The sequence below is a fragment of the Natrix helvetica genome (genome assembly GCF_964273705.1).
Source record: "Natrix helvetica genome assembly, chromosome: 3".
In the NCBI taxonomy this organism is placed as follows: domain Eukaryota; kingdom Metazoa; phylum Chordata; class Lepidosauria; order Squamata; family Natricidae; genus Natrix; species Natrix helvetica.
The window spans coordinates 152,653,595-152,667,014 of record NC_138549.1 but is presented as its reverse complement, the minus strand read 5'-3'; the positions used below and the strand labels follow the sequence as shown (position 1 = coordinate 152,667,014).

At 42.3% G+C, this 13,420-nt stretch overlaps 1 protein-coding gene across 13 annotated transcripts in view; it reads left to right on the top strand.

The window, feature by feature from the left end:
- The window catches only part of ZMYND8 (zinc finger MYND-type containing 8), a 120,360-nt gene that overhangs the window by 30,458 nt on the left and 76,482 nt on the right, over positions 1 to 13,420 (top strand). For 12 of the 13 annotated variants that reach the window (XM_081948073.1, XM_081948074.1, XM_081948078.1 and 9 more), the window contains one exon: positions 13,252 to 13,322. In XM_081948073.1, coding sequence (XP_081804199.1) covers positions 13,252 to 13,322 — 71 coding nt within the window. Of the gene's footprint in view, positions 1 to 10,342; positions 10,367 to 13,251; positions 13,323 to 13,420 lie in introns of those variants that run through there. The other variant, XM_081948081.1, reaches the window with a different exon arrangement.

The window sequence follows — 13,420 nt, the reverse complement described above, 5'->3', positions numbered from 1 at the left end:
CGCCTCCACCGCGCGGCGCCTCAGGCTTGGCGTCCTTGCGCCCGGCCTTCACCTCGCTGCCGCCACCGCCGCCACCGCCGCTAGGACGGGGTCGGCCGAAGGGAAGTCCGTCAGGCTTCAGCTGCGCCGCCCTCGCCTCCTCCTCCTCCTCCTGTAGCCGCGCCATTGCAAGGATTAAGGCGAAAGGGGGCGGGGGCGGGGAAAGCGAAGGGGGCTTTGCATGATTTTTTCGCCTTCCCCAGGCTCCAGAGGCTTTATAGGAGCCTGGGGAGGGCGAAAAGAGCCTCCCCCACCCCCCCGGAGGCTTCACGGAACGCTCGAACGCGGCGCCGGGGCCCGGCAGGCAGCGAACGAGTCGGAGCCTGCCGACTGGAGGAAGAGGGTGAGAGGAGGGTCCTGCGAATGGCGGCAGCAGCGGCGACAATAGTTGCAACTCGGCTGCCTGCCGCCTTTCCCCTCCTTTGTCTCCCAGCCGGGGCGGCCAGCCGGCAAGTTACGACTATTGTCGCCGCTGCTGCCCCCGTTCACAGGACCCGCCTCTCACCCTCTTCCTCCAGTCGGCAGGCTCCGACTCGTTCGCTGTCTGCCGGGCCCTGGCGCCGCGTTCGAGCCGGTGGGGGAAAGGAGGAGGAGAAGGAGGACAACAAAGCCCCCTTCGCTTTCCCCGCCCCCGCCCCCTTTCGCCTTAATCCTTGCGATGGCGCGGCTAGAGGAGGAGGAGGAGGAGGCGAGGGCGGCGTCCTAGCGGCGGTGGCAGTGGCAGCGATGTGAAGGCCGGGCGCAAGGACGCCGAGCCTGAGGCGCCGCGCAGTGGAGGCGATCCGGGCCCGGGCGATGGAAACGCACGTCTCGTGCCTGTTCAGGGACCGTCCCGAGGCTTCCCTGAAGCCTTCAGAGCGCTTAAAACGACCATCCGAGCAACCCGGAAGTCACTTCCGGGTTGCTCGGAAGTTGGTTTTAAGCGCTCCGAAGGCGTCAGGGAAGCCTCGGGACGTTCCCTGAAGCCTCCGGGGGGGCGGGGGAGGCTCTTTTCGCCCTCCCCAGGCTCCTATAAAGCCTCTGGAGCCTGGGGAAGGCGAAAAATAGCTTTTAAAAAGGTGAACTCAGCTGGCTAGCGCGCACGCGCGCTGGCCAGCTGACAGGGCAGCGCCTCGCGTGCCCTGACAAATGGCTCCGCGTGCCACTTGTGGCACGCGTGCCATAGGTTCGCCATCACGGCTCTAGTGTGTCTCTTTAGCCTGGTAGTCAGTGCTGTGAGCCTTTGTTTAGCAATCTCTCTGGCTTCAGTTAGGGTCAGAACCTTCTGTTTTTTTTTTCAGTAGCATGGCTTATCCTTAATCTTTACACCATTCTGTAGTAGCTCTACCAGCTGACTAACTTCTCTCCAAGTTGCCCTGATTTTAGTCTCCAATCTCATTTTCCAGGGGGATTATACTCTGCTATTCTTCTGGTTGTGTAACCAAACATCTCCCCAGGATTATAGCAACTGTAGCATATATCAGTTCATTGCATTGATTTACAGTGGTAGTAGAGATTGTTTTGAGGGTTCTACTAGCATCTTCAGGCTTTCTGATGGTACATTGCTGCTGAGCCCAGGTAATTGGTTTTGAGTGTTGATTGTAGCTAGTTTATTTATTGTTTTATGCCATATATCAGCTGCTGTCCTCTGTAATGGAGGGAGTGGCAGTGCTGTTCCAGCTTCAGCTGTTTGGCTGCATATCCAGTTGTTCTTCCACATCTTCTTGACTCTAGGATGTAATGTGTAGTTTGTCTATCTCCAGTGGTAAGAGCAGCTTCCTGTTTAATAGAAGATAATATTTGTAGCTTACAGTTGAATGGTGAGTCCTTGGTTGCTCTCTGATTGTTTTCTTGCAGTTGTCTCATTACCAAACTAGATAACATCAGTGCTAGTAGGGAGCAAGGTTTGCTCTCATTTTATATTTATAGGTAGTCCTCAACTTACAACCATTTGTTTAGTGACCATTTGAAGTTACAATGGCACTGAAAAAAGTGACTTCTTACATGTATGGTAGTTGCAGCATTCCCACATGGTCATGTGATTAAAATTCAGGCACTTGGCAACTAGCATGTATTTATGACAGTTGCACTGTCCTCTGGTCATGTGATCACCATTTGTGATCTTCCAGCAAGCAATAAATCAATGAGGGAAGCCAGGTTTGTTTAATGGCCACATGATTCACTTAACAACTACAGTGATTTGCTTAACTGTGGCAAAAAAAGATTATGAAATGGGTTGCAATTCACTTAGTGGAAATTTTGGTCTCAATTGTCATAAGTTGAGGACTGTCTGTAGTGGCTTGCCCTGTCAGTGTTGGTGGAAGTGTTTTGGTAGTTCCTTAATTGGGCTGTTGTTTACTGTTACCTTGTTTAGCAGTTCCTTGATTGGGTTATTGTTTGATTCTTGATTGTTGGTCTAATGGTAAGGAGGTATTTTGGTCTTTTTTGTTTTCTTTTTGGCATTTAATTGTCTTTTTTGAACGGTATGTTTGTTGTTTATTTCTATGTACTTGTTGATGGTCAATTTGGCTTAGTGCCGGGTTTCCAGGAATTCTTTAGCGGTTTTTGGACTTGGGTTGGTCTAGGATGCTCATAGTTTTCTAGTTAAAACTATATTTAAGTCTGTCCATGTGTTGTGACTGTAAAGAGTTTTCATCATGTCTTCTGACTGCTAGTTGGTGTTACTGCATGTGTTATGCTAGTCTTCTGCTTGTTTGTCCTACATAGTGCCTGTTGCATTCCTTAACACTGTATGTTGTAGATGACTTCCGTTTTTTGTTCTGGGGCTGCTGAGATTTTTGGTTGACTTGGGATGTTTTGGAGGGCTTTAATTGATTTCCATACTACTGTGATGCCATGCAGTTGTAATAGTCAGTTGGTGGTTTTTGAGAGGTTTTTAATATATGGCAGTGTTATCTTTTTTACAGCTTGCATTGGTTGTGCTATATTGAATTGAGTGGTCAGGTACAATTTGATAAAGTTAGGTGGATATCTATTTTGTTGAAAGGTGTTGTGTAGATGATCTATTTCTGTTTCAGATGTTCAGGGTTCCTGAAGTAGTGGAGCACCTGATTGGTATCGGTAGTTTTACTATAGACTTGTGTTTCTAATTTGCCATCACTGCCTCTGCTGATGAGGATATCCAAGAAGGGTAGTGTATTGTTGTTTTCTTCTTCCTTTGTGAATGTTTATTCCTTTGAAGATGATGTTGATGGTTTTGTGTTTGTTTTCTAGTTGGTTCTTCTATTATGACAAAGATGTTAACCGCACACCTGATCCATACTTTAGGTTGTATGTATGGGAGTGCTATTGATTTCAAGCATTGTATTATGGTCTTTGCTATTAGTCCTGAAAGTGGTGATCCCATGGATGTTCCTTTGATTTCTGGATATAGTTGTCCATTGAACTGGAAGTACATAGTTAGGCAAAGATTGATAAGATCCATGATTCTGGATATTTAAATCTTGATATATTTGGTTAGGTCTGTTGTGTTGTGTAGTGGTGCTCTTATGGATTCTTTGGATAATTCTGGGTCTATGGATGTAAAAAGTGCTGTGACATCAAGTGAGACGCTGATTTCATCTTTATCTATTGTCACATCTTTGATTCTTTGGAGACACGACATTTGCTTCCCTCTGTGAGGTGTCCAGACTTTTTTGTTAATTCTTTGGTGACGTTGTAGGTTGGGGTCCATGATAACGATACGTTTGGACGAAAAGATATATCTGGCTTGTGCATTTGTGGGCATCCATGGAAGCATTGGAGGACAGGTTCACTACTTTTCCTCTGCCACTGGTCATTGGTGATTTTATCTTCCTTGATGAGGTTGCTGAGTGTTCTCTTAATCCAGTTCTCTATAGTTTTTGCATTGGATTTGTGTTCTTTGTCTTCTACTAATTCTTTCACTTTTTGTATAAATTATGATCTGCCCATGATACCAATGGGTCAACCTTTGTCTGCTGGTAGGATGAAGAATAGTTTATTTTGGTAGTTGGTTTTTTTCTCATTTTCTGGTCTGTGATATGATGATTTGCCTGATTCTTTCTTGGGGCTCTATGGAAAACCATTTCTATTAACACTGACAAGGCAAGCCACTAGAATATAAAATGACAGCAAATCTCATTCCTTACTAGCACTAATGATGTTATCTAGTTTGGCAATAAAATGTCTGCAAGAAAACAATCTCAGAGAGCAGCAAGGAGCCCAGGGCTTCCTCTTCACTACATTGAAGAGTTGAGTAACTAGCTGCTTCTGAGTTAGTATGGATATGAGTCTTCTGTCCATAATTCCCTCATATGTTTCAAATATCCTCTACAATTAGGTTTACGGTTGTAGTAGTATTTCATCACTTCTGAGTTCTCTTGTCTCTTTCATGTATGGTTTGTTCCAGTAGTCCATTTATCGTTATTGTTCTAAGTTCCCCAGCATTTGATGTAGACCTTGTTAATTTGGCCGATGTCTAATTATAGTTCTTAGTCCATGTCACTCTCATATTTGAGTAGGCAGGTAAGCGTTAGGGAACCTTTGACCAAAGACCAGACAGGATTCAAAGGCATCACACTATGCATACCTTGGAGAGTATGATAACGCAGAGGTGGGTTCCTATCGATTCAGCCTGATTCGGCTGAACCGGTAGTAGCATGCTGTCCTGGGTCACAAAACCGGCAGCGACCCGGGTTGGACATGCCTCCAAACTGATTCCCTGGTCGCCGCTGTTGCCATCTTTTTTTTTTTGAGTTCTGCACATGTGCAGAGCAATTTTTATTGCACTGCGCATTCACACACAGAAATCCAGCACGCACAAGCAAAACGGCAGTAACACCGGCCAGAACCCAACCATGTGATAACCCATTTGCACTTCCTTGGCTCTATTCAACTTATTTACCAAATATAAAACAGATGTGAAACCGATTCTGGTCCTGCATTCATTTTGTTGTCTTTTGAAATATTTGTTTTGATAGTTGAAAATGACATGTATTATCTCTTTAAAAAGAGTTGAATGACTCTTTGTGAAACATGAGAATTTTCATAATTTGAACACTGTAGGAGGTAAAAGGAGTAGATTCAGGCAGAAATAAATTTTTCTATCTAATTATACCAGTCCCCCTCTCCAAAGCACACTTACTATTTTAAGTAAAGAAATATTTAGAGATATCAGAAATTAATTTAGAATATATCACACACTTTGTAAAAGAATGCTAATAGATAGCTTCTGTATCCAAGAAGTTTGGATGCCCATACAAACCAGTAATCTCTTAAAAAGTAGATTATGGAAGGCAAAAAAAAAATCTTTTTCCATGAATCTATGGAATCTTCCATAGATTGATAGTGTTTATAATTTAATATATTAATGAACAATCTCATAATTGTTTAAAACTGCAAATAAAACTATTTTATGGGGGATGATAAAATGTGAAACAAACTGTACTTTGTAGAAGAATCCCAAGTGTTACTTTGATTACAGAATACCAAGTGAGGTAATAATGAGTTCAGTTGTAAAATGGTATGAAGACGGGAGAAGGATGGCTTCAATTTTGCTTGCTTGCTTGCCTGCCGCTCATCTCCACTTGTGTGCCTCGGTTCCTAACAGGCCACGGGGTTAGGGACCTCTGCTCTAAACAGAGTAATTCTAATACAATGTGCAATACCATTTAGTTATTTTTATGCTATTTGTACAAAAATCGGGGGCTATAATAGATAGTTTATTAGCAGTATTGGTTAAATATGCTATAACATTAAAAACATACTAGGGACTTCCGGTTCCGGTGGCTACGGCGACGGGCAAGTCTTTGCCCGCTCCCGCTCTCCTGGTGGGCTTCCCCCGCTTCTGGGGGGGCACAGGACGCCCCAAAGAGGCGTCCTGCCAAGGTAGCGGCTCGCGGAGGGCCCTGGCATCGGCGGCGGCTGGTGGGGGCTCCTCCGCTTTGCTCTAGGCACCGGGGAGCAGTTTCGGAGGGCGCGCCTGCGTCTCGCCCCATATACATATCGGGCAGCGTGAAATTGAAGGAAGCAGCGGCGGTATGGTGAGATGCTTCCTTTCTCCATTCCCTTTTTGTTGAATTGATGGACTTTTCAGCAAGATTATAAGTTAAACTCTCAGAGCTTCGTTGGAGGTGCGGTTAGAGGGGGGGGATTTTACCCCCCCTTGGACAAGCGGCTTGAAAATTTTTTGCTTTTGCCCCTAGGAGGATGGAGGAGGGGGGAGAGCCAACTACTGATGCCTCACCCCTATAAAAGTGATTTTCACTGGACTTAGTTTTATAACTTGTTGATGACCTGAGAACTTTGTGAACTTTTGAAATTTTATTATGCCTCTGAGCCCAAAGCTGGCAGGGCAAGATGGCACACTTCCGTTGTCTTCATGAACTGTGAAACCTGACTCCACTTTTAAAACTCAGGCTTCCGGTCTTTGTCTCCGTACTACCCAGAGGAATCTCTTGTGGATTGCTATTTCCTGAACCTTCTGGAGAGGAAACCTTTTCTCAACGCTAGATTGACTAAAGAAACTCTCACTTGTTTGGATTTTCTGCCTCCTGGACTCATCTGCCTGCTCTACTTCTCCAGCTGTCCAGTCTCTACACTGACTGACTTCTCTGTTTTATAAACTATGTCTCCAAAAAGACCACCACCTGGAAAACCTGGCTTTGCTACTTCTGCACCGACATCTGCAACATCCAGCCCTGCCACACAGTCAAAGATTACAGAAATGATGCAACCTAAGAGCACAGAGGTGGATTTGCTGCAAATGCTTCAACAACTCATACAGGGCCAGGAAGAAATTAAGAAACAGCTAAAGGAAATGAAGGAAGAAATTAAAGAGAATCAAGTCCAAATTTATAAGAACTCGCAGAGACTGGACCTTGTGGAGGGTGGGGTGGTGGAGGCGAGGGGGTGGTGGAAGTTTTACAGAAGAGTAACAAAGAACTTGATATTCAACAAATGAAAACAGAGTTTGAGAAAATGTCCTTTTATCTTAGATTTCAAAATGTTATAGAAACAGATGGGGAAAATATAAGGGACATTATGACCAACATCTTAGCTGAATACATACACAAAGACAAACAACAGATGGAGTGGGAGATAGACCTGGCCTATAGAGTGAATTCAGCATATGCTAGGACACATAATGTACCCAGGGAGGTTCATATTAAATTCCTTAGGAAAAGCACAAGAGACGCAATTCTGGGTGTACAAAGGGGGCAAACATTGACATACCACGATAGGGAGATAACCATCTTGAAGCAGATCCCAAAAAAAATTAGGGAGAAAAGGAAAAGTTATTCGCAATTGGCGAATAAATTATACCAGAAAGGGGTGTGGTTTAGATGGTTGATGCCTGAAGGGATGTTGATATTCTGGGAGGAGACAAGAATTAGAATTAATACACCCATAGAGGCTCAGGCCTTTATGGAAAAAAATAAAGCAAACCTAGAAAAAGCAGAAGACTCTACAACGGTTATACAGGACACGGGAGGGGCCGGAGCTCTGCCAGCGGGGGGGGGGGGGGGTAGGGGCAATACCAAGAAAGCTCAGATCACAAAAATGAATAAGAAAACCACATTGCTATAAACATACCGAAAGTAATAGTGAAATTAAATTTAGAAAATATGTTATAATATATAAGTTGATTGAAAACTTTTATTCCTATTTGCTGATTTTACATGATTATGTTTTAATGTTTTATATCTAGATGTATACTATGAGTTTGGAGGGAGAGGGCGTCTGCCATACTTGCAACTGCCAAAATTTGTATATTATTCCACATACCCTTTTCCTAGTAAATGTTTTAAAAAAAACCAATAAAAATTTTTGGAAAAAAAAACAAAACATTAAAAACATACTAGAAAGGGTAATGAAAATAGAAACATATTTGTCCTTGGTATTATATTGGGAGTTTGTTTGGACTTGCAGAATGATGGTTTCCAAGAATTAGAGAAAGCGTCTCTTCTCTTAACCATTGTTTTATTTTTGTTCAGAACCAGGTTTTGTGTAAAAGTCCTGGATATGATAGCCTAGGGTTCTCCAATACATATGAAAGGGAAAGGGAACATCTTAAAAGCGGGAAAATAGTAATTTCTGAAGCCATAGGCAGAGGAACAGCTTGACTTCAAAATTTGTGGGAGCTTCATCACTGCAGGCTTTCAAGAAAAGATTGGACTGCCATTTGTCAGAAATGGTATAGGGTAGTGATGGCTAACCTATTAATTGTTGGGTGCCAAAAATGTGAGGGTGAGCACGCGATACCTTGCACTTAAAATGCAAAGCGTCCCCCATGTGCGTACACCCCCCCCCGTGCGCCACATTATGAACTTCCACTAGGCCTGTTGGGCCTGTTTTTCGCCCTCCCCAGGCTCTGGAGGCTTTCCTGAAGCCTGGGGAGGGTGAAAATGACCTCCCCCAGCCCCTGGAGGCCCTCCAGAAGCTGGAAACGGATCATTTCTGAACTTCTAGTTGGCCCCTTGGGCCTGTTTTTCACACACACCCAGGCTCCGGAGGCTTTCCTGCAGCTTGGGGAGGGCAAAAAAGCCTCCCCCGGCCCTCCGGAAGGCCAAAAATCAGCTGGCAGAGCTGATGGCTCATGTGCCGGCTGATATGGCTCCATGTGCCACCTGTGGCACGCGTGCCATAGGTTTGCCATCACAGATCTAGGGTCTCCTGCTTGGTGGGGGGTTGGACTAGGTCAGTGGTGGGCAACCTTTTTTTTCAACTGAGCCAAATCTCGCCAAAACCACGATTGAAATTTATTTTGAGAGCCACACTTTTAAAACCGAAAATACATAGGATGGTACACTGTTTTTAGTTTCAATAAACTCTGGCATTTGAAGCACGCAAGTCTTAAAGCTGTCAAGTTACAAGATCCTTGCATCCCTAACCCTTTAGGAAAAAAACCCCAAGGGGTCTTCAAACCTGACAGCTTGAAGACTTGTGGACTTCAACTCCCAGAATTCCTCCTCCAGTCATGTTGGCTCAGAAACTCTGCCATTGAAGCATGCAAGTCTTAAAGCTGTCAAGTTGCAAGACCCTTGCACCCCTAACCCTTTAGAAAAAAAAACCCAGGGTCTTCAAACCTGACAGCTTGAAGACTTATGGACTTCAACTCCCAGAATTCTGAGAATTGAAGTCCACCAAGGGCATCAATCATATTAGCCCAGGCAGGGATCTGCAAAATTGGCTCTTAAGACTGGTGGACTTCAACTCCCAGAATTCTGAGAATTGAAGTCCACCAGTCTTAAAACAGCAACTTTGCAGACCTCTGTGTTAGCCCAAAGCCTGGCACTGGGCGGGCCTTGCTCCCCCATTGGTGGAGCCCCAGGAAGCGAGGAGGGAGAAAAAGAGACGGAGGCAAGGAGCTTCCCCCCCCCCGCAAAAATCTTATCAGGGAGCCGGCGGGCAGTAGCAAATTAGCTGATCATGCGGCGTGATCGGCTAATTTGCTACTGCCTGCCCGGCTCCCCGGTTAGATTTTTGCTGGGAGGGGGCGGGGGGAAGCTCCTTAGCCTGCGTTTCTTTTTCTGCCTCCTCGCTTCTCGTCCCCGCCCGACTTCAGGATCCTCCCGAATCATTGTGGATCGAAAAGAAAAAAGGGAAAGAGGCGCTTGTTTTGAAGTGCCCGAGAGGAGGGAGGGGAGCGGGCGTTTCAAAACAAGCGCCCCTTTCCCTTTTTTCTTTTCGATCCGCAATGATTCGGGAGGATAATAATCCGGCACACAGAAGAGCCGCATTAAAATGTGTAAAGAGCCGCTTGTGGCTCGCGAGCCGCGGCTTGCCGACCACTGGACTAGGTGACCTACAAGGTACCTTCCAACTCTGCTAATCTGTTATTTTGAGTTTCCCAAAAACATTCAACTAACTAATCCTGAGTAGAGAATTCTAGTTTTTTTTATTAAATGCAGCAAATTAGTTTTTATGACATGATTTTTAATATACCTGCTATGTGCTACTGCTGTGTTTTTAATCACTTTACTGTATAAATGTTTCTGTTCATGACATTTAGATAATTTTATCAGGCACATAGACATTTTCCAATTATGTTTTCTAATACTTGAGCTTCCCCAAACCTTCAAAATCAATTAATAGTTGATATTTCTAGCTATTTCTTTTAAGTTCAAATGATCTGGAAAGCAGGTTGCTAAAGGTTAAAATTTATTTTTTATTTGTTTTTCAACTTAGATTTATAGATTTTTACACTATAGATAGTGTAGATGAATTTGATGACTCCAGATGACTGGAGAGGAGCAGAAGTTGTCTCTGTCTTCAAAAAAGGGGTAAAGGAAGATCCAGCAAGTATAACTGAACTGTCAGTCTGACATCGATACCTGTGAAGCTTCAAATCATAAGGAATCAACCTGTAAGCACCATAAAAACTATTTGTTAATAACACAGAACCCAGCACGGGTTTTTCAAGAGAAATCTTGCCAGTTTCAAAAATTCAGCAAAGTGTTTGAAAAAATATCTGATGACATACTGATGAGCAAGCTCCTGAAGTGTGGACTGGATGGAATGAGTGGGAAAATAACTGGCTCTGAAACAGTACTCAAAGAGTGCTTCTCAAAGGCCATCACCGAGAGATACTAATTGGCATACTGCAAGGTGCAGTTCTTGGTCCTCTGTTGTTAAATATTTTCATTAAGAGGCAGAGAGAATACTTTTCAGATTTGCAGAAGATCTAATTTTGGAAGAATAGCCAATATCCTAAATGTATTTCAAAACGATCTTGATAATTTTGCAAGTAACAATGAAATTTAAGATACAGGTGCAAAATTTGCTTAAGGATAAAAAAATCAAATGCTCAGGTATAAGCAGGGGAAGCCTGACTTGACAATTGTACCGGTGAAAGCTTTAATTAAAACCAGCAGTGTGATTGGCTCCAAGGAAATAAAGTTGTTGCTGTTATAATTATTAAATTTTGAGGCCACCTGATTCCAGAACAAGACTGGGCAGCTTGCATTTAAAACCAGAAATCAATAGCCATAAAGCAGTCCATATACCATAAAATATGGTTCACAGTAACTCCAGAGCCACCCTATCCCACAATCTGTTAGCTCCTATCTCAAATATTGTATTTTATTCTTTATATGTGATGTTAAAAAAGATTCAGAGAACTTGAAACAAGTTTATAGAAGGGCAGTGAAGATTATCAAGTGACTAGAAATTAAATGTGAAATGAGATTGAATGAGCTGAGAGAGTGTGCGCCTTCAAAAAGATAGGGGATAGGATATTCTTCAAATAGCTTAAAAGATGTCACAGAAAAATAATGCACAACACACAGAAATTAAGTTACAGGAAAATAGATTCTGACTGAATATTAGGAAAAGTTTTGTAGCAGTAATAATTTGATACTAGCTATCCAGCTGAGTGATCTAAGCCATACATTAAAACCTCTGCCTTTAATTTAGGATGAGGTGTTTTAATTTGAATTCTTGTACCAACAAGAGTTTGAACTTGTTGGCCTAAATGGCTCCTTCCAGTACTAGAATTCTATGATTCTAATGAATGAAGGAAATTATATGTGTCCCAGGATAATGTTGCAGGATCCAATCTGAGTCGGTGACCGTGCCCAGAGATTTAGTCGCTTTCGGACTCACGCTGGAGTCCATCCTCAGAGAACAACTCTCTACCAAAAACTGTGCTTTGGGCTATTTTATGTGTTGTATTTATGTGGTGCCTGGTTGTGTGTGGCTTTTTAGTTGTTGATTGGATGTTGATGGCTGACATTTATGTATTAGGCTATTGTTTCCTTGTGCTGCCAAGTCTTTGGCTCCTAAGTACCTGATAAGCTGGTGGTAAATCTATGATTCTAAATTTAAACATCTTTGGGCAGTACTTTTGTGTCAATTTAAATATTAAAAGTAGTGACCAGAGAATTTCAGTGGTGTCCTTGAATTAATATAAAAAGTTATCTAGAGTTTGGACTGAATGTTTATTGATGTTCAAGGTAGTAAAATTCAAAGCTCTAAAACGTATCTTCTGACTGGGTAAAAGTGTTTCAGAATGGCAAATAGAGTTTAATATGAGCAAGTGTAAAACAGTGTATGTTTGCACAAAATAGGCAAGCTTTAATCATACATTAGTAGGATCTGAATTTACTTTCTGCCTCATATTTTATAGCTCAGCATGACATATGTAATGCTTTCTTCTCCTATTAATCTCCATAATAATCCCGTGAAGAAGTCTGGCTAAAATAGAATAACTATCCCAAAGCCACCCAGCCAACTCTGGTATGGACAACATTATCATTTCTCTGGAATTCTGCCCTTACAAATGAGCATATCCATATCATCTGATTTCAGCTTCAAAGTATTATCTATTATGCAATTTAATATTTATTTATTCAAAGGAGATAGAACATTTCCTGAAAATGTTATCAGCACAGTGATAATCACCTCCCCTAGTGTTATAATAATGGTAGCCAATATATATCTTTTATAAAGGGAAATTAGACAAGTTTATCAGGCTATCCATATTCCTTTAATATTGATGACTCTTTACTCCCTTATAAACATATCCAGAATATGTTAAGTTTTTGGAAAGTGTGCATTAATACTTTCACTGCTTTTCTGTCTCTAGTTAAGAATTAAATAGAGCTTTTCAGTGAGCTCTTCTTTTTAAACATTTCTTTTTGTTTTACTGTCAAAAAATGTAAATGACAGGCTTGATCTTTGAAGGAAAAAGTTACTTCCACAATTATAACTTGTACATCACTAAAAGCAACACAAAGAAAGCTGGATCAAGATACAGTCCTTATTGTTTTGTCTTCTCGCAAAGATGCTTCTTCAAGAGGCAACTGGACTTTCTGGTTCTTTTCTTTGAAGACGTTGACGATGTGTTGATGTGAGAATCTAAGTATGGGTATTGACTCCGCCTTCTTCCCTTTTTTCTGTATCATCAGGGTCACCTGTGTACTGATGACACAGATAAACTTCCAAGTGGCCTTAACAACTTGCTAAAAGAATGCAAATGACCACATGTCTGCAAGGAATATCAATCCTTCCTTACCCCACCATCCAGTCAGAACTGAAAAGCTTCTTGGATGACAAGTGAAATGTCTTCAAAGAAAAAAAAACAGAAAGTCCAGTTGCCTCTTGAAAAAGCATCTTTGGGAGAACCATAATCTGGATAACTGAGAATATCCATAGACATGTTTTGTCTTCTCTTTCATTTTTAAACTGTAATGAATATAAATATGCAATGAATATAAATATGTAAACATCAAAATCTCTCTATTCTTACAGCTTGGCTGAAGAAGAAATAAAAACAGAGCAGGACGTAGTGGAAGGGATGGATATCTCCACTCGATCCAAAGGTGTGTAAAAACATATTCTAAGCATAAATTTTTGCCTGGTACTAAGGATAAAAAACAGTTTTGTGCCTGCTTCTTACAACCATTCAGCTAATAATTCT